Here is a 23,275-nt window from a genome sequence, read left to right on the forward strand (position 1 = left end):
TGGACGAGCAATTCAGCCCGGACTGCAGCCAGCCACAATTGCTCATTATCTATTGTACTCCGAAGAAATGTGCTTTCTTCTGACATTTCAGAGCATACATTAAAGCTTAATTTTCCACATGAATACAGACGCCCAGCTATCACTACCTGGACTGTTTCCTGCTAGGCAGCCTCAGTCCACACACAGTCCTGACTCCAATTTCTTAAGCAATTTGCACATCTTAAAAATAAAATCCTTTATTGATAATATGAATGTTTAACATGTTTAATGCCATCAGCTATAAAAATGATTAAAGACTTCAGCTTGGTACATTTGGCTTTACAAATTTACAAGTGTTAATGAATTAATACTAGTGTATACATTTTGCACTTCATTATACTCCATTAGCCAGTGACAAACTCTGCAACAATGTCTGCTTGTAACAGATGTGAGTTATAGAAGAAATATTTAGTTGCTTCCACACAGAATCTACATCAACAGTTAAATACTAACTCTAAATGTCTTACTGAATTAGTTGGATCCATTTTAATATCTTGTGCTTAGTTTCTCTCAGAAGATAGGCTACTAGCAAAAATACATTCTTTTGCATACCCCCTTCCCACATTATATTTTAGAAGAAACAGTACTCAGTGCATTTCCTAATAGACTTCATCATAGTATATCTCTCTCTATAGAGCTATTGATAAAGAAAGGGGATAATACCATTTAGATTAACGTAAAAGCAAAGAAACACGTAAAGCAGTGTATACAAAAGCCTCACTTTTAAATCGGAAGTGATACATGGGCCAGAAATCCGTCTGCCCATCAGTTTTTACAATTACTCTCATCAAGAGGAAAAATCTGCTGTGGATACTTAAAAGTTAAAAAAGTAATAAATGTGCTTCCAAAAGAGTCACTGCCCATTTATCTCTAGGCTGCCTCTGTCTCCCTACAGCTCGTACACAGCCCGTTCCACTGGACTGGGAACGGTAGCACATAATACCACGATTTAAAAGGCTACTAAAAGGTCTGTAAAAACCTCTTGTTCTAGTCTAAATACCTGCCATGGCTGTGCGGGAGAGAACAGCAGGGTCACTTCAGACAACAGCCACTTCAAAGCAGCACAAGAGCTCTGATGTCCTACAAAACGAGACTCAAAGCTAGAAGGAACCTATCAGGTCAGGTACAGTAGTGCATCCTCCCAGCTGCCGCAGGGATCTTTCCTACAATAAAGGTGGATGTATTTTGTCTAATTAAATATTGAAAGATGACAGAGGAGAAAGCGTCTCTGGCAGTGGGTAGCTGTGCTCTGCGTAAAGGTGACGCTGCTGCAGAGGGAAACGCTGAACATTGACCGACACTGAGCAGCAAGTCCAGTTTCTAAATTTAGGATCAGTTCACATACAACACCTGAGATAATTAACTCAGGGTTAGGGTGCTCTCAGCCTCTGCCACTGACCTGTGGTGTGTTTGTCTTGTATTTCTCGCCCCAGTGACTCAGAAAACCAACCATGCTGCGCCGCTGAACGATGGGCAGCACACGCGGCACGTCTGCAGTGAGGACTACACTTCTTGCAGCAAACGCTTCTGCACAGGAATCAGTTGCTTCTCCCCCCTTGGGCCCAAATAATTTTTCACACACATGATTTGCCTCAAACAGGCAGTTCCTCACCAAGTCATTTTTTTTAATCTCAATGAATTGCATTTTCTTCATATTAGGCAGAACATCAAGAATAGATAAAGATTTTCCTAATACATTGTGTATTTAGTATGTATGTGTGTGAAACTACTTACACGTATATACATAATTCAATTACACGACAGTAATGATTTGGTTCTGTATTTGCAGCCAAGGAAAGCCAGCAAGATCCCATAGCTAACTAGTGGGTAAAATCCAGGTCAGCCGGACACAACTGATAGAGATGAGGAACAAAATTATTGCTTTTGTTTATAGTAGAAGATCCCACGTTACTGTTGCAAAAAACCTGTATCATATGGACTAGTGATTTTTTTTCAAGTAATAGCGAGATCTTTGTCAAGTAATAGCAAGATCCTTTTCTCAGAAGTTCTACACACAACAGTAGAATGCTTGAAGAGCTTGAAAATTCAAGGTGACACACCAGAAACCAGAGTTTAGCCATTTAAAGCACCCAGGCATCTCTGCAGAATGTGTTACAGGAGAGCAAAAAGAACTACATGGACAATGAATACTGAGAGAAAAGTAATCTGGATTGTATTATGGCTAAATTTTACCCCAAGAAGCTTATGTGTGCTTCCTCAAATAGCTAGGAGCTATGTCCTAAAGGACAAAGTATGCTGGCTGCGTCAATCTGGTGGTCACCTTGCAGAATTTGTAGCACATTTGCTAACTTATTTTAGCAAATGGAAAGAATTAAAAAGAAAAACAGTGTTGGTTTCAACATTCAGGACTCGTAGAAGAATTTGTTTCTGCAGCTAGATGGTCCCCCCTCCTCACCTTTTTCAGAGAATCACATTCATATTGCAGGCTTAGTTCAGGCACTTTTTATAAAATGTTCATCTGGAGTAAAAAGTCTGCAAAAGTTATTTCTGCATAATTTAAAAGTAGCATTTCAGTCCCATTAGAGTTTGATAGTTAGGTCCCACCACATGATTATGGTTCTTGTTATCTCTAATGACTTGACTGTTGCCGTGAGACATTTTGAGGCTACTGTATAGCTGTAGTTAAGGTTTCTTCATAAACAAAAATATTTTCCTACCTATTAAAAAAGAAAAAATATACTAAATGCTTTATACAGACAGAATCTGCTACTATGGAAATAAATAACATGGAGTGGAGAAACAGTGTCTTAGCTCTAGGATGCTAAGCCATGGAATGTCACATTCACATTTTCTGGAGACTAGCTGCTAGTTGGCAGGAGTATCTCAATGTCTTTGCCATTTGACACTACAGTGTTGTTAGAGCAGCTACTTGCCACGTCCATGGGGGCACCCAGAGAGGATGTCTGGGAAGAGGTTTTAGTTAGTGGAGCAGGAGCAGCAGGTGACTGAGCGAGGCCGGGTTTCTTTGGAGGAATGGGTGGAGGGTTCCCTCTTTCTGCTCTAGGAATGGTTGGTGACTTAATTCCAGGAGACAACGGGCTTAGCGGACTGGAAACCTTGCCAGGGCTTGGGGAGTGACCGGATTCGCTTTTGGGGCTCACAGCATTTGCCAGATTTCGATAGTCTGTGCCAAAAGGTGAGCTGTTAGGGGAGACAGGTTTAATAGGTCCCTGCTGGCTGGTAAATCTGGAAAGGACCTGAGTGACTGTATTGCGGGCCAACTGCTTGGCGGCAGAGTTATCTGCTAGAGTAGGAGACAAATCCCGTGACGGTGGGCTCTGCAGACCACTTGACTGATGGTCCTGTTCAGCTTGAGACTGAAACTTGTGCCGAGCTGCATGGAAACGTTGATTGATCCCCACCTGGTAGGATGACTGGTAACCAGGGCTGCTTGCTGAAGCTCCCACTAAGCGTTTAGTCAGAACTGGTGAGGAGCAGGGAGAAGGTGTTAGAGAGGAGGCAGCTGTGCCGCTGGGAGACAGGGAGACCCCACTGGAAGGGAGCTGGGACATCAGATGCACCGGTGACTCTGTTCTTACAGGAGAACTTCCATTCTCAACTGCGTTTTCTGAGGCTGCACAAGCAGATTTCTCCTTCTGAACTTGGTTCTCTGCTGCATTTGTCTGCAGTAGCTCACTACCCGTCTGCATCTCTGTATCACAATGACCATTGGATTTTGCATAGGAATGAGTAGGTGTAGTAGGGCTGGGAAACACGGCGTGTACAGCTTTGCTTGTGCTGGCAGGATTTGCTCGGTCTGCCTGCAGACACTCTGTCTGACAAGACATAGACTTCACTGTGGGACTGTCAGTTGCAATACCTCTGGACATCACCGAGGGGCTTGGCTGCAAAGGCTCGGTAGGACTGTGCTCCTGGCAAGAAGCCTCCAGCTCTTTCAGGGCTTTCTTCAGACATTCCACCTCTTCTTTGAGTGCTTTTGTACGGTTTTCTTCTCTGTTCAGCTTGGCTTTCAGCTGTTCTCTTTCAATGTCAAACTCTGAGAGCTGCTTTTCTACTTGTGCTTCCATCTGTAAACCCCGCTTCTTCTTGGACGCCAGCTCCTCTTCCAGTTTACTCACCTTACTCTTCTCTTTTTCCAATTTCAAGCTCAATTCTGCTGTCTTCTGCCCCTCTTCAGCTGCTTTGGCAGTGGCTTTCTTGCACTCCACTACAAGCATGGAAGACAGTTGCTTGTGGCGTGCCCTTTCCTCCTCCAACTGGCTTGACAGCTTCTTCTGTTCTTTTTCAAACTTTTTCACTTGGGATTTTTCAAACTCCAACTGGAAGACAAGAACAAAAAAAGGACTGTAAGAGAACCACAAAACCTCCCAAAAGTAAATGGAGTATAATGCCCCAAAAGGGAATGAGGTTACTATGTATCTTAGAGAAATTACACGGTAAAAGATGGCAATGGCTAGGAAAGAGGTTCTTGCCCCAGGTATCTGCAAGACAGTCTTGTATGACTCAGGTTGCATGTATATATTGTATACTAGTAGTTTTATCATGTATGAAATTCAATTGACCTTTAGTGAGATATACACCCAGTCTGCCATGCACTGATTGAACAGGCGAGCTGGAGCAAAGCTACCTTCCACCTCATTTACTACTTTGTCCATTTGCCTTTTAAAGGCATTTAGACTTTAAGATACTGATGTGTTATGTATGTTTAGTAAGTCCACAGCACTTGAGTAACAGAGAACAGTAGCTTAAATATTTATTATAATCTCTGAATAACCCCCCCAGGAGATCTTTCATGACTTATTCTGAATTTTGAGTACTAGAGAGCCCTATCATTTCTAAGTGCAGCCCTGTTCTTGAGAACTTCTCAGATTTCAGGCTGAAGTAAGATTTCAAAGCATTTGATTGCCTATTAATAACTTTCAGCACTGCTCAGCTGCCAAAACACCCCGAAAAATTAAGGTTGTTTTTCATATCAAAATGATAAAAGCTAGGAGTGCCTCACAGAGGAGGGAGGTCCCTACTACTCTTTCAACACGAAGGTGCAATTAGACATCACTACCGCGTTCACCACCCAGGAGCCCGAGCTTTCCGTGGGTTGGGTAATTGCCGGCTACCAAAGCGTACCTGCTGGGTGAGCCGCTCCCGCTCCTTCTCCAGCATGTAGGTGACATCATCCCCCTCCGCCGTGTCCTGGGCGTGCCGCTGTCTCTCTTCCTCCAGGTCCAGTATCACCTGCCAAACAAACATCGGTCACTTTGATGCCCAGGCACACTTACAGGCTGGCGTAACACAGGGAGAGATCGGCGCTTTCGCACACGGTCCGAAGCCAAATGACACGGGAGAGAAACCACTGCAGCCTCAGACATCCGAATCCAACTCAAAATCACATAAAAGCAGCTTTTGGACAAGTTACAGTACTACGTTATTATTTGGTATAGTTAAGTCAGTTTGCGAAAGAAGTTAGGAAAACCTCACGCTGTATGTATCTTCATTTTATTATTAAATAGCTAAATTGCATGCTTTTCGTCCAGACTGCAGAATAGCCTTGAGAAGTTCACGTTACCCGTCCTTGGTTGTACGGTGCCCTCACCAGAATTTCCTGGCAGGACCATTAACATAAACCCCAGCAGCAGCAGAGGCACTGCCCCGAAGAACGCGCATCCAGGGGACCCAGGGCACTAACAATTACAACAAGAAGATCCTTGCTACGGTTTCAGCAGTAATTCGCATACAGGCTTCTCCCCCAGTTTCTTACAGGGGATTTGAGGACTGCAGTGCAAAGTTTATTTTAAAGAACATTAATTTGTTCTTCCACTTAAGAACATGATGAGCTCTTGAAATGAAACTGCTTGCCATAAGGACCCAGTTAAGGAGCTCCTTCAGCTTTAACGCTGAATTACATGAATAATTGAAATTCTGTTAACTCAACAAAAGAGCCAGAATACAAACTTTCCAAGAGACTCTGCCGTACCTCACCACCAAAACTCTAGGCTCTCCCAACACATGCTCACCCTGAATTCAGCAGCTCCTCAGTCTTCCTGAAATTTAAGCTTCCAAACAATGCTTAAATACCTTTAAGTACACAAGGAACTTTTTTACAGAAGGAGACAGGAAGGATAGAATGAGAAGGGGAAAAGTATCTGATTGTAATAGCACGATTTGGCTAGATACTTGGCTGAAAAGTGAAACACACAGCCTTGCTGTTACTTCCAGTGACTTAAGAGGACAAACCGAAAGCTTAAGATACCTCCAGCTGCCCACCCTAAGCACAGTCTGTGATGTAAACGTCAAGCTGGCTGGTTGCTTATGTCATAGAAAGGTTTCTGCAACAGAAATGCTTCAGATTATTCACAGACTGAAAGGAACTTGCTCTATCTTATCCCCATCAAAACAGACTATGGGAAAATAAACCCACATGCTGATGAGCAATGAAACAGAGGGTTCAACTTTGAACTTTTTGATTAGAAACAGAACGCAACTACTTGTGCTTGAGATCTTTGTACATGATTTAGTAAGTTTTAATCAAAGCAAGAGTGACATACCTGAAAAAATACAGGATGGTATTGGCACAGGCACTAGTCAAACGTACACCTAGATCTGACATTGATAGCTTCTAGACACCAGTGTAACGGCACCACCTCACAGTCTGCCACTGACACAAGTAAAAGCAAAAATACCAGCTATTTTTTAAGATGGAAAAGAAGTATGTGAAGAGGTTAAGATACAGCGCTGCAATGCAGGTGACTGCAGGGGTGCTCCAGAGAGCTCCTCCCAGTCGCAGATTCCAGCGATGTACTCTTAGGTAATTATTCTCTGCCCTGACTACACAGCAGGGACAAATACTTCAGTCATTTTGACTTGTTTAAGTTTACTGCAGGACAAAAACATGTAAACGTGTTTTTTTTTAAAAGCTAACTAGTTACATAAAGAGACTATGTTGTAGCAAGACTCCAAGAAGCAGAGTTCAGTGGACTCTTGCTTTCGGACTTGTGTGCAGCTTTATGCTCCTCTAGCAAACTACGGTATGCTGGAGGAGCAAACCTCTGTGGAAGTACAGTTTGACACGCAGACCAAGCACTTAATTGGTGTCAATGTATGTTAAAGCTACATATGAAGAATAATAGGTGCTTTATTAAAGAGGCCAAATAGCATGAAAAAGTTTTGGTCATGCCATACTTCCTCAGGAAAGCACAAGGAGGTGCACTCCCATAAGCACCTGGTACCAGCTCTTCAACAGTCACCGAGAACAAGTCACAAGCAGAACAGTGGTATGTCTGCTGAGAATTCAGTCTTCCAGAAATCCTTTCTTACATCTTGGTAAGCACTATACCTCCCAGCTGTGAATAAGCTAGTTCCTTTTTTGTGTGTCCTAACAAGAACATCTTGCATATATTTCAAATTTTGGAATTACAATTAACAAGCTTACCAGCTGCATCGTATTGAGTGAGAAGTTTAAACAAAGGTGCAAAGCCCTTTCAGTTACCAGAACTCAAAGCATTTAAGTGTTTTTGCTGAAGTTAATGTATTATAAAAATATAACTATTAACTTCTACACAGCCTATTTGAAGCAAAACTTACCTTTCTGTGCCTGCTTTCCGCAGCAGCTAGTTGAGATAACATTCTTTCCTGCATATTCTTGCAATGTTTCATCACCACTTTCAAAATAGATAACGGATTGGAGCATACTGGTTGCTTTTCACCATGATTTCCCTCTTTCAGGGTCTCAAAATCTCTCTGCAAAGCCATTAATGGATCACTGATGTTGTACTTCCCATAGCGTTCTTCAATGAACGTGTCTCTATGCTGGGCCTGCAACACAAAAACAAATTTGCATTTCAATATACTTAAAATAGAAAGCTAGTTAAAGAAGAAAGTAATTTATAGTTAATATTCCTCTTCCCCAGTTTTCGACTTAGAGATAAAGAGATCTTAAAACAGTCTGATTCATATCCTGTTATCTGCTATAAGATTAAGAATATTCAGACAGGAAAACACACAAGTGTGTCATGTTAAAGGTCCTTGATTAATAGGCAAGAACGAGACAGTAATTCATAAGACAAACTGGTCAAGTGACCTGCCTGCTGAACAGCAGTGCAGTCCATGCCACCTGTGTGATCTGCAAAGCCCGCCTGGAGCTTGCCATTTCTGATCAGACCAGTAACAAGGGGACAAACACCGTGTTTTTAACACGCTAGGTGCACATACTATTAATGCAGACTCTGATCAACTAAGTTAAGACTATGGAAAGTTAAGAGTATGGAGAGGACAATAACCCTTCTATCATCAGAAGGGATTTTTAAACTGTTAACAATTAAGGTTTCAGCTAGGCTCCCAGCTAATAAAAACCCTCATTAATACATTTAAAATGGGCAAAAGTTGATGGTCCCCCACAAAAGACAATAAAATCTAGAAGGATCAAATATATGCCAGTGAGCCCAGCTCCCGCAGGCTGAACCAGCACCACACAGCTGGATCTCCCCCCTGCTTCACAACTGCTCCTAGAAGCCACCTGCTCTCCAGGTAAGATACTTCAGTCTCGAAAAAATTTGCAAAAAACACTTGCATTTCCACAGCTGGAACACAAGCAACTACATACTATTCACAGGCAGTCTGAAAAGTGCGTGTGGGGGGGCTACATGAAGCACGTGCTCGACTAATTTCCCACTGTCCCTCCAGTTGAACAATGTCTTTTAACCAAGTGGCCCCAAACAAACTGGAAACAAAGGAAAGTCTTGCTTAAAACCACAGCATCTCCACAATATATTCAGTCTACTAACATCCTCATACCACAGCTACCTGCTACCTATGTCCATGACTTACATTCCACAACTGTGCAAAAGGAAAGAAGGTAAGTATCAATTCTTGCGCAACAAAAGATTTAATCATTTACTGCTGTTTCAGTGGAAGAGCAGTTGTGTGGTTGTCTTGATTATGTCACCGTCAAAGAATTTCATGTTGAGCAATTAGAGAGTTTTTTTCCTTGCAGTAGCCTATAAATCTGTAAATTGTTAATAAAATCCTTAATATTCTCATCCAGACTAAACAAAGTTTAGTTTCTCAAGAAGCAAGAGAGGAATGATTAGTTTTCTTTTGGTGACATGTAAGAATCAAGGAAGCTCACATGTACTAGGCTTTACATTTACAACATTTAGAATCAGCCATTCCAGCTGGAAATCTGTTTGTTAGGATACCGATAGCCTTATCCTACCAAATGACTACTGTGAAGTTCTAAAAAACGAAACAAGATTTCATAAACACACAGATATTAAAATATTACCTACATGTATACCACCACGGTAAGAAACCATATGAAAACATAAGAGGGAAAACAGACCTAAACTCAAAAGAGCCCTCAGAACGGACCTACCTCGGCTCCAAGAAATTTAATCATTGATTTCAACTGAAACGGTTACGGGCTAAATGCTATGCATTTGTGAAAAACCTGTGACGGTGTTTCATTCCTGCAAGTACACTGACAGCACAATCCCATGCATGGCAGAGCTGATGCACCCTGCCAAGGAAGAATACCTTCCAAATCTGAGGTTTAAATTTGATTCTTCTTGATTCATTATAGTCATGGTAACCAGCCCTTATGAGATAATTCATACCTTTACTTTTCTAGAGCACATAAATGATTACGTACTGTTCTGCATAGGCACGTTCTTAGTGAGGCCATAAAGATGTGGGCTTTCCTCTGCACCGGTTACCTACACCACCTGTCTCTGAAATGCAAGAGCCCCAGCACCTTTAACCACAGTGTGCTATCACCTTTAAAGTAGTTTAATTTAAAGCACACTTTAGCATGTTTAACTAGCAAAGCACTGTGTGACCTACAGAGGAAAGTTACGATACACTTTTCTGGACAGAGCACACGCATGACATGTTTTTGCCTCGGGAGACTGCTCCAAACAAATGCCGCCTGCATGCTACCAGGTGTGCTTCGGCTTTCTAGGTATGCATTGCTCACATCTGGGCATCCTTACGAGCATAAACAGAAAGTAAGCCATTCCAAATTAAACACGGTAGCTTTTCAGAGTTGGCGAAGGGCTCTTAGCACAAGCTCCACAAAGCCCCAGCTCTGCTGATGCTGTGAAACGGCATTTGGCTGTGGCAGGGTGGAAAACAAGCTATCTGCTTTGAATACAGAGCGAAACTGCGTCAGCCTCGCTGCGCGCTTCTTCAGAAACCCTTTCAGCTTACAAGAATGGCAAACTATCAATGGCTAACTGTTACCCATTTCTTATGGGACCGCTTAAGGACATCTTTTAGATAGGAAAGACTGAGTGACTAAAATGAAAAGACAACTTAGAAGCCAGTATTTATTGGAATGGTTGTTTTCTGATGTCCCAGTAAACTGTATTGAAAACGCGAATGCTTCCCTCGAGCACAGAAGAGCAGTAGCGATGCTCCAGACGCCACCCCGCTCACCAGTTGGTACAGATAGATATACTGAAACAGAAACACAAACTGCTGTAACTGAGCTTTATAGGTCAGAAGACTGATAGATAAACAATAAAGCTTTGCTTTAACTCAAATAGCTGATGAGATTTTCTGGTCCTGCCTATATTCTAAGATGCAACCATGTGATTAGCACAAAAAAAATTAAAAAAAGTCAATCTCTGCTCTCAAAGGGAGAAGTGTATGCATTACCTTGACAAGAGGCATAACAAAGCCAAAACAAAATACTTTTCTTTCCATATCTCCTCAATGGCCAAACCCAATTAGGGACATTTGTCCTATGATACTGGTTTGGGGTTGTATTTTAACCCTTGCAGTAAACAAATACAGAGGAACAGCTCACACTCACGAATACCCCTCCCTCTTTATCAGGGATATCCACCAGGAACAGTGGACACCTTTGATCAGAGCTTAAGATATTGTTCTAATTTTACATAAAAAAAAGAAGAGGAAGGAAAAGATCAGCCCTGGAAATGGGAGGGTGGCCCTGGATAATGAGCTGCCCCTGGTTTAATGAATCACAGGAAAAACTACAGGCTTTTTTTTTTTTTGAGGGGCTGAGAGTCTTCAGTTATTCTGAAGGATTTATAAAAATGACTCAACCAAACCTCACTACAAGTGTGTATGGAATTTCTAAGTGACTCAAACATTAAAAAGTCTGTAAATACGAATTGGGATATTCATCCAGCTGGCCTAACTGCTTTGACAGATGTCAAAGATGCTCTTCCCTTATACCCAACCCACCCCGGTGCCAGTCACTCTACAGCCACACAGAAACATGGGAGAAACCCTTCAGAGGGGTGCCTGTGCTTTAACAGTGTAAGCAAACGGGGGGACGCTTGAAGAGTTTACTTCTGGGCAAGTTCCTTCTAATAAAAGCTTAAAGAACTAGGGTTAAGGTCACACCCACTGCCTGTAACCTCTGGTTTCTTGCAAGTACTGAAGGTGTAACAAAAGCCATGTTTTCCCTCTGCTCCTCGCAGCACTGGGCTCTGAGAATTTAGTGGGGTGGTTTATTTCCTGCCTGGGAAAGAACAAGAAGTTCTTCCTTGCTACTTTGAGCAATTAAGTATTTTCCTGAACTAGCATGACAAACAGCTGAGACTATCATAACATTAATAGCTTTCTGAAGTCCAGCTATTCTTCTTCAGTAGCTAGCAGAACATAAACATTTAATTAAAAGTTGTCTAGACCAGGAAAAGTCTTAAACAGGTCATCCCACACCGACCACATCTAGTTTACAAAAACAAATCCAGTGCTTTGGCATTTGGGCCACCATGCACTTGGAAATGCAAATACGGATTTTCAGGCGGCTGCCCCGACACCTCTGTGCCAAGGGTCCCACTGAGCAGCCACCTCTGTCACTAAAACAATCAGGACAGCTCTTCTAAAATTAAGTCTCAGTGCCATAATCTACACAGGTTATTTTATACAGGTATCGAGCTGTCACACACGAGTGACTTCTCCCATGGCTTATGCTCCTCACTGAGGCAACTCTTCAGCTCAACTTGTAACGCTGGAGGTCACGTACAAACATCTCCAAAGGTTTTGATTTTGTCCTGTCTGAACTGGAATTCAGTCTTGAATACAGGTTTTGTTCAACTTTCAAAACAGAAGCAACCTGATGATGGAATAGAAACAGTCTATTAATGAACCCAAAGTGGAAAAAAACAACTTAGATCTCAGATCCCAGTATCAACCTATTAAAGCACATAAATCCACAGGAAATCAAGCTTCAATAATAAGGAAATAAGGTTACAAAAAGCATTGTTAACTTAGAAGTGGAAAATTTAATCTGGAAAACCAGAGATGACATACATACTTCCAACAACATCAACTGCGCTTTGAAAGAAGATGCAATCTTCTGCAATTAGAAGATCCTCTAATTTAGTATCTCCACCTGTATCATCTCAAATATGCAGACTTACGCGTTTCCTATCAAAACACTGAAACTCCAAAAGCAACTAAATGGACTATTTGGCGATTTTGAAGACTATTAAATTGCCCTCCCCCAACAGGAAAAAAGATAACATGTAAGCTTGGGCTGCTCTTAAAAAAAGGAAGCAGCTACGCACGTCAACTACTCTTAAAAATAAAACTCCTGACGATGAGAAGAATTAGGCACACGCAGAGAGGGTACCGCTTTAAGCTGGCTGGCTCTTAGCTCGAGTTAGGGTAATTGACCACTGCTAGTCCGTTTGAAAAGAGGTAATTCTGATTTTATGGAGCAGAAGCAGTATCTGACACAACTGAAGAGATGTTTCCTGTGCAGGCAGGCAAAGCAAAGGCTTCGCTTTGTCAGGGAAAAGCTACTGCTTCCTCTTGGGATTTCTAGACTGGTTTGGGATGAATGTTTCCCATAATCTATTTGTGTAATTTTTTTTTTTTTTTTTATAAATGATTTCCTGTTTCTGAAACCTTGTTTATGAGACAGCATTTTCTCTCTGCCTTCAATAATCTTTACAACTTGTTTTACTGGAACATCAAACGGGGAATTTCCAACACTTGTTTCAAGTATTTTTTTTGGACACAAAGTAGAATATTACTCTTGCCTGTAATTTTAAAGTTTAGGTTTTAACCCTCGGCACAGCACAAACACAATGTTAATTAACTGTAGCTGCTGCGTATGCAGTTGTCCAGTAATAATTTGCACAGAAGTTCCTCCTTTATGCTGCAGAGTGTAGTATAATCTTTATATAGCTTCTTACTGCCTTGAACTTCCTTATTAGCTTCTCTCCCCCAAGACAGATATTGGGAATAAAGACAAGCTGAGGTCACAGCAATCCCTGACAGAGGGAAGGGAAATGGGGGTGGGGACCACTTGCTTTGCAGGAAAATAAATGTCAAAATGCTGGAGTGGGATCCTGAGTCTTACTTTAGCTCCAGCTCTGAAGCGATGCCTAGCAGAGATCTAAACAGCAGAAATTATATTGCTCAAACACAGTATCTGTCTTAATTGCCATCATTATATCAAGTGAACAAACCAGATAAACGAGAGCTACCCAGATGTGCCCACATAAGACATAAGACCTGTTATCAGCTCTGAAAAATGTAAGAAATTTTCTTGGGAAATATCAAGCAGCACAAAACTGCAGCTCCTTTTCCTGGGAACTTTTGGTCTGTAGCACAGACAGTACAAATCCCAGGATGAGCTTGGCCACGCACAGCTCCCAGCACACTTGTGACGATGGCCCGGGGGCTGTACCGTGCTCACAAACTGCACTTTGGTCACCGTTAAAACAGGGAGCCTGACGACACCTGGACGGCTGAAATTCAGAGCTGGAGCCATTCCAGCATGGAAGCCATTCCCCCACCCCTGCTCCTTCATTCAGGACTTATCTGGGTACTGAGAAGGTAGAAAGAATCAATCTTTCAAAAAATACCGGCAAACAGTGCCGCTTCAAGCAAGAAATAAACAAAAAATTCCCCAAACTTGCAAGAAAAGCTGTAAGAAAAGCCCGCATTCCAGGAGGACAGCGCCCATGGGAATACTGCTAGATCTAAGCTGCTTATAAGTGATGCAAAAGCCCATTTTGCCCCATCTGTGAAAGATTTACTAGCATCTGCAGTAAGGTTTTATATTACTGAACTTTTATTTAAACAAGAGGTAGACTTCTAGTTTTTGAAACTGCACTGTAAACTTAATTTCTAAATCCACTGACAAATGAACACTTAATTTTGCAATGCATTAATACTGCTTTATAGAGTGAATCACTGAATTCAGAAGCAAAGCAATGAATACCAGCTCCCCGTCATTAACACAAAATAGATAGTTTCTATTCCAGTGTAAACTGCCTAAGGCCTTATTAACATGAAAGAGTAAGCCAGAAAGCTGTTTCCTGTTTTCTAAAAGTAAACAGAACTTCATTTCTAATGTATGGAAAATTCTAATTTAAAGAACAGGGGTCAGGGAACAAAGTGCTCTAACATAGCGATAGAGACCTATTTAAATATTGAATTGTTTCCAACCATGGTGTGCTATTTCAGAAGACTAACCTGTGGTTCACGCATGCAATCCTTTCTACATGGCAATAAGGACCGAGAATCTAGCCCGTAGCGTTATGCAACTCTCTGACAGCATCTGGTTTTTTGGACGATTTAAATACAATTATAACTACAGGAAAAGGAGCACAATAAGAAGTGAGACTTAAGGTCTGTTCTGAGAAGAACACTGAGATTTATGTAGTGGACAGGAAGCTACTTTCAGGGAAAAAAGCAAGCTTTTTTTCAAAGAGGTTTTAAAATAGAGGAAACAAACTGAAGCACTGGAAGAGAATATTTTGAATACCGTAGATTTGTTCACTTAATCCTTTATACTTGTATCTCGCGTTTGAATTGAAGTAACATTGCAATTTGAAAAGGACGTCAAAAGTCAAGACCAGGTCTACTGCAAATGCACAGGGAGAGATGATGGTCCCTGTCACGAACGCCCACCGCTCAATTAAAAACAAAACACAAGAAAAAAAAAGAGTAAACCACAGAAGAAAACAGTGAAGGAGAGAAGTCAGCAAGGGCAAGTCATGATATGGTAGAAGCATCAATTAGAGGTGACCTAACAACTGCTCTTTATAATATGAACCTGAGCACCAGACAAATAAACCTCAGGAGTTAAACCCTTTCTCCCAGCATGCAGAGGAGGGATGCCGCCTCCGGGCAGGGTGCAAAGAGATACCCAGGCAGAACCCAGCAGCACGGAAGAAAGGGTGAAGATTTGGGGAGGGGAGGTGAAGAAAAGGGAGGAAAGCAAAGGAGCACGTTAAGCAAGCAGTCTCTGGAAAGCCAGGCTCAGAAGCTCGATTTTGACACAGTGAGAAACGGGGCCAGCGCCAGCCAACAAGGGGCCTGGTATCATGAGGGAGAAGAAAACTATTTTAGGCTTTGTCATCTGCACGCATGGATTCTCTCTGCTAGATGCCAGATGCTAAATGCTTTTCTCTAAGCATGCAGGAATATCATTTATTGCAGACTGTACTATAATCAAATTACAAAGTTACAAATTAAGGTATTCTTTTTCTCTGCAAGTGCTCGTTCTTTCCTATAACGTACCAAAGGATCTGCCTCAAACATCTACAGAGTTCAGAAGCATTTAAATCTGAATTAGAAGTCAAATTAGCCCATGATTGAGGGGAAATGCATTTTTCTTACTATATGGGAAGTAAATAGGCAGATAAAGCTCTGATTTTTAACCACTGACACCTATGTGTCTCACGTAACTGCTGGAGAAAAACACCGCCATTGTTTAAGATCATGCAATCCTCTAACAAGGTTCAGGTTCCACTCCGCCTCTTTCCAACGTACACGTGCACTTAATATAAAACTACCACGCCTCCAAAGCAATCTGATTGCAGAGGCAGAATACGCTGTTCATAACACTCGGGGAACACAGAGAGACGGCTGCGAGCCCACAGTCAGATGATTCCTCTGTGCAGGGAACAACCAACGCTCCCGCCAGCCCCGCGTGTTTCGACCCCTCTCAGTGTACGTTGCAGCTCAATTTATCCAACGCGTGCAAGTCAACCTCAATGCTCTCAGAGTTTCAATCTTTCATTTGGTCTTAGAAGGCTTTTTTTCTTCAGGGCAGCATTTGTATATGTTTCAAAACGTGAGTAAAGAGATTAGGAAGGTGGGTTTTTCTTTAATTACAGTCACACACAATAAAACTATTTCAGCCGGTGAAGCACTGTAAAGCGGTTACCACAGTTACTATCAGTAAACAAAAAGAAAAGCACAGTAAGGCCAGAATTTCTCTAACTGTATATTCCAAATAAACGGACAACACAAAGCTGGGAGTTTTCTGCTTCTGAAACTCTGTCCAGCCACCAGATTAAGTCCTTACATGACTTTTTCTCCTTTCACGTACGGAAAGGGCAACGCAGCCCTCTGCCAGCAGGAAGCCAGACTTGAGCTGCGGCGTTACTGAACACAGCTTTTGGACCCGAGTAACAGCACAGCTGGAGACCTACACCATCTCACCATTTGCCGCAGGCACAGGCCAGTTTTGGAGGGGTTCCATCTTCCCGCGAGGTCGCGCTCAGGAGGCAGGGCTGCGGGCAGCCGAGGCAGGGCTGCGGGCAGCAAGAGCCAGCTCCGATTCAAAGCTTTAACTGCCCTTTTCCTACCACCCTCAGCTTTCCTCCCATTCTTAAAGATGAAACATTACCGTGTATCCCTTACGGAAGAGGGAAAACATGCACTAACCTTTGATTAGCTCGGTATCTTATACTACATAATTATCAAATATAGGTTACAATTTCATTTAATTTCTTCTCCGTCATGAGCACTTGACAAATTATGTCAAAGGGTATTCTAACTATATTAATCTCTCATGCAAGAGGGAACTGCAGGTTAAATTTCAACAGGAAAGATAATTGCTTTCTGCTATCGGAAGGTACACGTTAAAAAGCCTTTGGAACGGAGCTGCTGCACTCCTTCCCATCGGTCCCTCCGTGCTCCATTACACGCATTTCACAGGGCGATATTAAATTGATGCTTGTTTGGTAACACATTCTGACGACACAGAATTAGAAGACTGATCCCAGGACAGAGGAGAGATTGGCAAGTCTGTTCCAAGAGAGGAGCCAAGCCTTCCACCCGATCAATAGTTTTGAGAGGGTAACAATATTCCTCCAAAACAAAAAGACTGTCTAAATGCAAAACCAATTAACAATAAACACATAACTGTCCTGACTGTTTTGGAGAAGGATCTCCCTCCGTCCGCCCAAAAGGGGTTTGTATTTGGAATCAAGCTACAGAAGCTTTTGCTGGAAAACCAAGTCCCCGCAGCTCTCAGGCCTGCGAGCTGCCATTCCTCTTCTGAAACAGCTGAAAGTTTAAACATTATGAGGGGTGACAGTTCAGCTTGAAAAAGCCTTCAATACTCGACCCTGTCACAACTCATTTCTTCAAAAATTGATCCTTTCCATCATTTATACCACTATTTGTTTTCCACCTTACTGAGGCCGAGCGTCAACTAAGCATCCTCCAAAAAGCAGCAGTATTACACACGGACTACACATTTTTGGAGTATTGTCTAGGCTCAACATTAACACAGCAAACCGGCCACGGAGTGCCGCAGCCCATGCTACCTGAACAAGGGAAGCAGAAGCACAGAGCTAACGCCACATACAGTAACACCACTTCGGCCACAGTTTTCCCGCAGCATGAGCCATCCCTGCAAGAAGAGGTTCCACTTGCTCCAGCACCACCCCCTGCCCTGTCCCATCACAAGTGCTCACACAACCATGACCTCAGCTGCACTGACACAGGCTGAAACTAACTTTTTTGATGGGTTAGTTTTAGCTGCTATCTACTTCACTGGAAGGTTACACTAATGCTTGTGCCAGCAAAGGGAAAGAATAAGTAGCTGAGCGCACAGGTCTGCGGCTCTCGGCAGCAGTGCCAGCCTACGTTGGCTTAGTACAATACAAAGCCACGGATGCTTTTTTCTTAGTGTGACGTTATTCTCACTAAAAGACTAATCTGTGATCCCTCCTGGCGAGGAGAGTTTCTGCTTTAAGCAGCCCTCCTTACTAAAGGAGAGCAAACCCAACGAAGGAAGTCACGTAGACCTTTTACATTTCTCACGACAGCAGAAACACTCGGTTCTTTATCAGAAAGGATGAAATCACATGCGTAACACTGTATTTCAGCACTGAAATGCTTCTTGCAGCCAGCTTTCAATAATGAATTCCAAGACGTAGAATGATATACAGCATTTATTATCTAATACTTCTGATATTAAAATGGGACTCTGAACCAGCAATAAATCTTTGCCTCTGAACTTCACCTTGGATGCAAGCGCTCTGCAGAACCTATAGTAGTACTGTTGTCATTTTTGTCTCTTATTGTGGTACTTACAACATACCTTTAAGGCTTCTATGACAAGATCTCTTGCTTCTAATTCTCCCTCAAGAATGCTAAACAGCGTCAGTAGTTCTGGTTTGCTGAGTTTTTCCAGATTCATCCTGAAAACCTGAAAAATGGAACATAGTTTACCAGGTATTTCTTTGTACATTAAAATCAGTGTTCTAAGCTATGACATATAATTTCCATTTAACTTCAGCTTCCAGTTTTTTGGACTGCAAATTGCCCCGCGGGAGAAAGGGGAGAATACACAAGGCAAACATTTTCTCTTTAACTTCCAAGACCAGTCGTAGAAGATGCATTTTTCACCTTTTCCCAAGGGGAAGGCAGAACGTATGGGCTAACACGACAGTGTAATATTCACCAAGAAGCAGCCAAAGTTAACAGGAGAGGGAAAAACAGAGATATTTAAAAGCCATACTACTGGAAATTACACATCCGGATCACACAGCTGCAAACATCCCTGAAAGGAGACCGAAGAGCTGCGATGAATGCGGTCCAAACTGAGCCAGCTACACAAACTTAATGGTAAAGTTAACATTTCAGTGCTACGATAGGTTTCCTAGGAATGCCATTAAGCATTACTAGTGGAACAGGCCCAAACCACTTTACAAAAATCAATGCCACAAAAAACACACATTTAATTACTATTCTTTCAAACTGTTTCAATACCACCATCATTTATTAAATACAATTTTACTGCTCACATAAGAACAAAGATCCACCATCTGAACTGCATATACAAAAAGCTTTTTTCTCCCCAGCATCTTTGCCGATACACTTAACGCTGCCACGTAATAAGCTCTTTTATTACATTATTTTGTTAACAATGGCAATAATTTCACAGACTAAATCCTTGTCCCCGATGCAAATATACCCGTTGATGATATACTCTTGTGCTTCGCGCAACAATCAAATACTTTTCTGAGTCCAAGTCACATCCATCATTCGCCACTCTTTGTATCAACCAGAAAATGCTACAGCACGAAGCAGCTACTCAGAGGTATCAAACTCCACTTCATTGGCAAGTCTTAAAGGGTTAACTTAACCTTTACTAGAGAAACCTATCCAACTAAAACATTCAACTCAACTCTAATTTTTCTGAAGTCACTGCTGCTTTACAACTGATTTGCATAACTGTGCCTTGGAGAATTACGCACAAATGCAAGTTCTGTCTTGTTTATGCCAAAGCAGTTTTCCAGTTGCTGGGAATAGAAAGTTCTGCTTACAGAGAGGAGTAGGTAGCCTTCACACAGCAAGAGAAATCAGAAATCTACTTCGTGCCCCCTCTGCTAAGCAGGCAAGTTGCTCATCATGCAGTCGCGTTCTTGCTTCACACAGCGTTTTACATGAAATTCCATAAAGCAGCAACGTTTCTTACAGACTTCTCTGGCCAGCCGTACCATTGGCATGGGCTGCTCAAGGAAACTTCAGTGGAAGTGACCAGGACTGTCCGGGGTATTGGGGTTGTTCCAAAACCAATTTAACTGGACACCACGGATCTGTCAGCATTGCATGTACGTTCCCTATTGCAGATCCATTAACGTATGTTCAAGAGCAAAACACAGGAGCGGAGTGTTTGGTAAGCCTGTTCACATCTGTCATAATTTAAAAAAAAAAAAAAAAAGCCCGATGAAGACTTGACACAAAAGTGTCATTTAGGAAACTGACTATATTGACTCAAATCCCCTTTCAGCGGGCCAGGGCAGCGTTGGTCGCTGTTCAGCAACAGCTACGCTTTCAGATCAGCTGACAGACCTTTACAGAGAGTCGTCCAGGACGTGAACCTGACCATCTCCCTCAGCTTCGGGTACATCTGCTGACGGTTCTGTCGCCACAGGGAGCCTGGCTAGCTGAGATCGCATAGAAGGAGTGTGACTGACAACTTGCTCATCTTACACAAAAAGGGAGAGAGTGCAATAGAAGCAGCAAATTAATGTTAATACATAAATAAGTAGCCATACGGGGTGAGAAAAGAGGGGGCCTGTTTTTAGCCTTCAACATTTACCGTGCTTATGTTGGTACTTAAGCCTGAGCTGCATCACTTCCCTGGGCAGGTTTTAAATACGGAACATCTGAACGTCTGCTTAGGGGATGCACAACTTAATTTCAAAACCATCTCAGTCCTTGCTCAGACTAAATTCCGAGGTGCTAAGACTGAATCAGTACTGATGGGAAATAGCAACAGCTTTTTTTGCCAGATTCTCATCAAGTTATATTAGTTTTGTGGCATTATAAACCAGAACTAAAAAGGCAGTTTTCTTTGAGATCTTAGAACAAAGCATGTCATCTAACTCCGTTACCCCAGGACAGTAAACCTTGAACATGGACTTTCAACGTGACTGCGTCTGTGCTTTTCTCTTAAAAAGAGAAGACATGGGAACGTGCAGCTGCATCTCTCCATTAGCTACCGAACAGCACACTCTGAGAGCATGGACAGCTACCAACTGCAGTTTGATATTTTAAAGCAATTAGTCTGGGCGGTAATCGTTTCTATGCTATATTCTAAATACTCCCATTGTGACTTGTACTTCACAGTGTTATAGAAATAAGCCATGCTATTCTTAACATGCCTCTATGGCTATAGTCTTTAATCAGCTTAATAACATAAACAAGCCCTGTCCTAAAATATATGGGTAAAAATACTTACAGAAGTAAAGAGCAGGAGCCAGTTGGCACAGCAATCATTTATACAACAACAGGTAACATTAAAGATATGTAAGTGGTACAGCCTCAGCTTCCTTGTGTGCAACCTGCTGCTATAGAAGACCTTTAACTGCTCTGTTTGCATGGGCTATCCCACGCTGCTGAGGCGACAGACTGGGAGCAGATGCTACAAATAAAGTCACTGCCCTAAAAAACCCCGCTGAATCGCACTTGTATTCTGCAATGATTTACAAGGAACTTTTTAATGCATTAGAGCACAACTGGCAGATACCCGTTGCGCTGAATCTATAACAATCCCAAGTGTCCCCTTTTAGGGCCGCTCAATACTAGGGAGCTGAAAAACGGGAAAAGAGCTCTATTCATTTTACATTATTATTTTACAAGAACAAGAAGCATCTCTGGATCAAAGAGCTAATAAGCACATATCTAAGCTCCTCCTCCTCTGTCCAAATCCGAATCCCTTCCTGGCCCTCCAGCGTCACAGGCTCCTGAGCTGACCTTTCCAAGGCTGCTTTCCGGTTACACGTCCCTGTGCCTTCCCTCGTCCCACTTTTTAATAAAAGATCACACCAACCCTATTCAATTACCCAGTTCTCTCCCTTGCAAACAGTCCCATTCTGCCAAACAGATCTGTAGTCGTCAGCTGGGGAACCTGACCCGTTATTTCAAACCCTTTAACCAAGAGATAGAGTTTCACAGCACTGGAAACAAGATCTAGCAATACCCAGGGCATGCTACCCCTTTACATTCAGTGAAATATCCTGGCCAGTCCAATCACACAAGATCACAAACCACAAGGACCTCATTGTTTAGTCTGATGGTATAAATATTTTCCCTGAGTCTGAGATATACCACCATTTTTGGACAATAAGCAAGAGTTCAGAGCATAAACAAAGATAATGACTTACTGCTTGCCTAAAGGTAAACTTCTTTGTAGCTGTGCTATGAACCATTAAAGAGTCTCCTCAGCAGACCCATACCTACCCTTGAAAGGGATAAAACTCTTCTTTTGAAAGTTATTTCCCAGTATTTAACTGAAAATAAATACCAAGACCAGTTCAAGCGTACATACAACCATGCAAGCTAACAAACCAGGGTAAGTTATCTTTGGCATGTGCCACTTCAGGAACAAAGGAGATAAGCTTCTAGACCGTGGCAGCTCCTCCACCACTGAATCACGCTGCGATGATTATGAAACCATTAGAGGTTACATTTCGCTTAGGCTCACATACACGTGAGCACGAACCAAGTTAACCAACATTGCTAGCGCAGAAGAACTTCACCCACCGACTTCAGCGAAGGTTTGAGTCACTACGCAGCGGGCACTAACCAAGGAACAGCCGGAGCGCACAGCCCGAGGCACAGCCAGGGGAGTTTGTCAAGTGGAAGCTTCAAGATACACTGCAAGCACTTGGCTCAGAACTCTTCTACTTTTTTAAAAATACTGTGAAGAACGTAGCTTCTCGTTCCTTCTTCCCTCTGAAGGGGGGTATTTCCTTTCATAAGCCACGGTTACAGCTACGCCAATGCAACAATGCCGCTATGTCTATAATCCTGAATCAGCTTCATTTTTTTTTTTCCTGTCCCTAAAGAGGAACTGATATTTTCCAGGAGCTTGCATGGGCGTAATCGCATTCATACGAGAACCTAAACGAGTAGTTTGAAAACTCTTGACAGACAAGTTTCTAAAAATGCTGCTGCATGTGTAGCATGATGTTTGAATTGTTAAAATAATTACGTGATACGCTTATGTCAAAAAAACGAACATACACTTTATAATTGTGCGCCCACAATGCTACCTGGCGTTGCATCAGAACTTTAGAGAATCAGGTTAAAATGAGCAGTGTTTAAATCCCCCACCTCTGTATCTTAGGACTAAAAGGAGAAAGGACACCTACCCCCCAAAACCCTCCTCGCCCAGTTATTTGTTGAAGTACTACTTTGGTTGAAGCAAATACGTAACGTCCACGTTCAAAATGTTGCTAAAGTCCTTGAACAACCAGCATGCGGCAACTGCAGCTCCTTGGGAGAAAATTAAAACGATCACCTAGTTCCTCTAACCTCCAGACTCCACAACATCCCCGGGGGCGGTGGACGAGAGAAGCCAAGGGACGAGAGAAGCCAAGGGACGAGAGAAGCCAAGGGACGAGAGAAGCCAAGGGACGAGAGAAGCCAAGGGACGAGAGAAGCCAAGGGACGAGAGAAGCCAAGGGACGAGAGAAGCCAAGGGACGAGAGAAGCCAAGGGACGAGAGAAGCCAAGCCCA

General features: G+C 42.5%; 1 protein-coding gene across 2 annotated transcripts in view; it reads right to left on the reverse strand.

Annotated features, from left to right (window-relative positions):
- Positions 1–214: 214 nt before the first annotated feature.
- The window catches only part of CTTNBP2NL (CTTNBP2 N-terminal like), a 26,293-nt gene continuing 3,232 nt past the window's right edge, over positions 215–23,275 (reverse strand). The window contains exons 1-5 of one of the 2 annotated variants that reach the window (XM_009272730.1): positions 22,908–22,979; positions 18,344–18,451; positions 7,600–7,830; positions 5,146–5,253; positions 215–4,340 (exon numbers count right to left, since the gene is read on the reverse strand). In XM_009272730.1, coding sequence (XP_009271005.1) covers positions 2,859–4,340; positions 5,146–5,253; positions 7,600–7,830; positions 18,344–18,442 — 1,920 coding nt within the window. In that variant the 5' untranslated portion in view covers positions 18,443–18,451; positions 22,908–22,979 and the 3' untranslated portion in view covers positions 215–2,858. Of the gene's footprint in view, positions 4,341–5,145; positions 5,254–7,599; positions 7,831–18,343; positions 18,452–22,907; positions 22,980–23,275 lie in introns of those variants that run through there. The other variant, XM_009272731.1, reaches the window with a different exon arrangement.

Source organism: Aptenodytes forsteri, unplaced genomic scaffold, assembly GCF_000699145.1.
Source record: "Aptenodytes forsteri isolate BGI_AS27 unplaced genomic scaffold, ASM69914v1 Scaffold142, whole genome shotgun sequence".
Lineage (NCBI taxonomy): Eukaryota > Metazoa > Chordata > Aves > Sphenisciformes > Spheniscidae > Aptenodytes > Aptenodytes forsteri.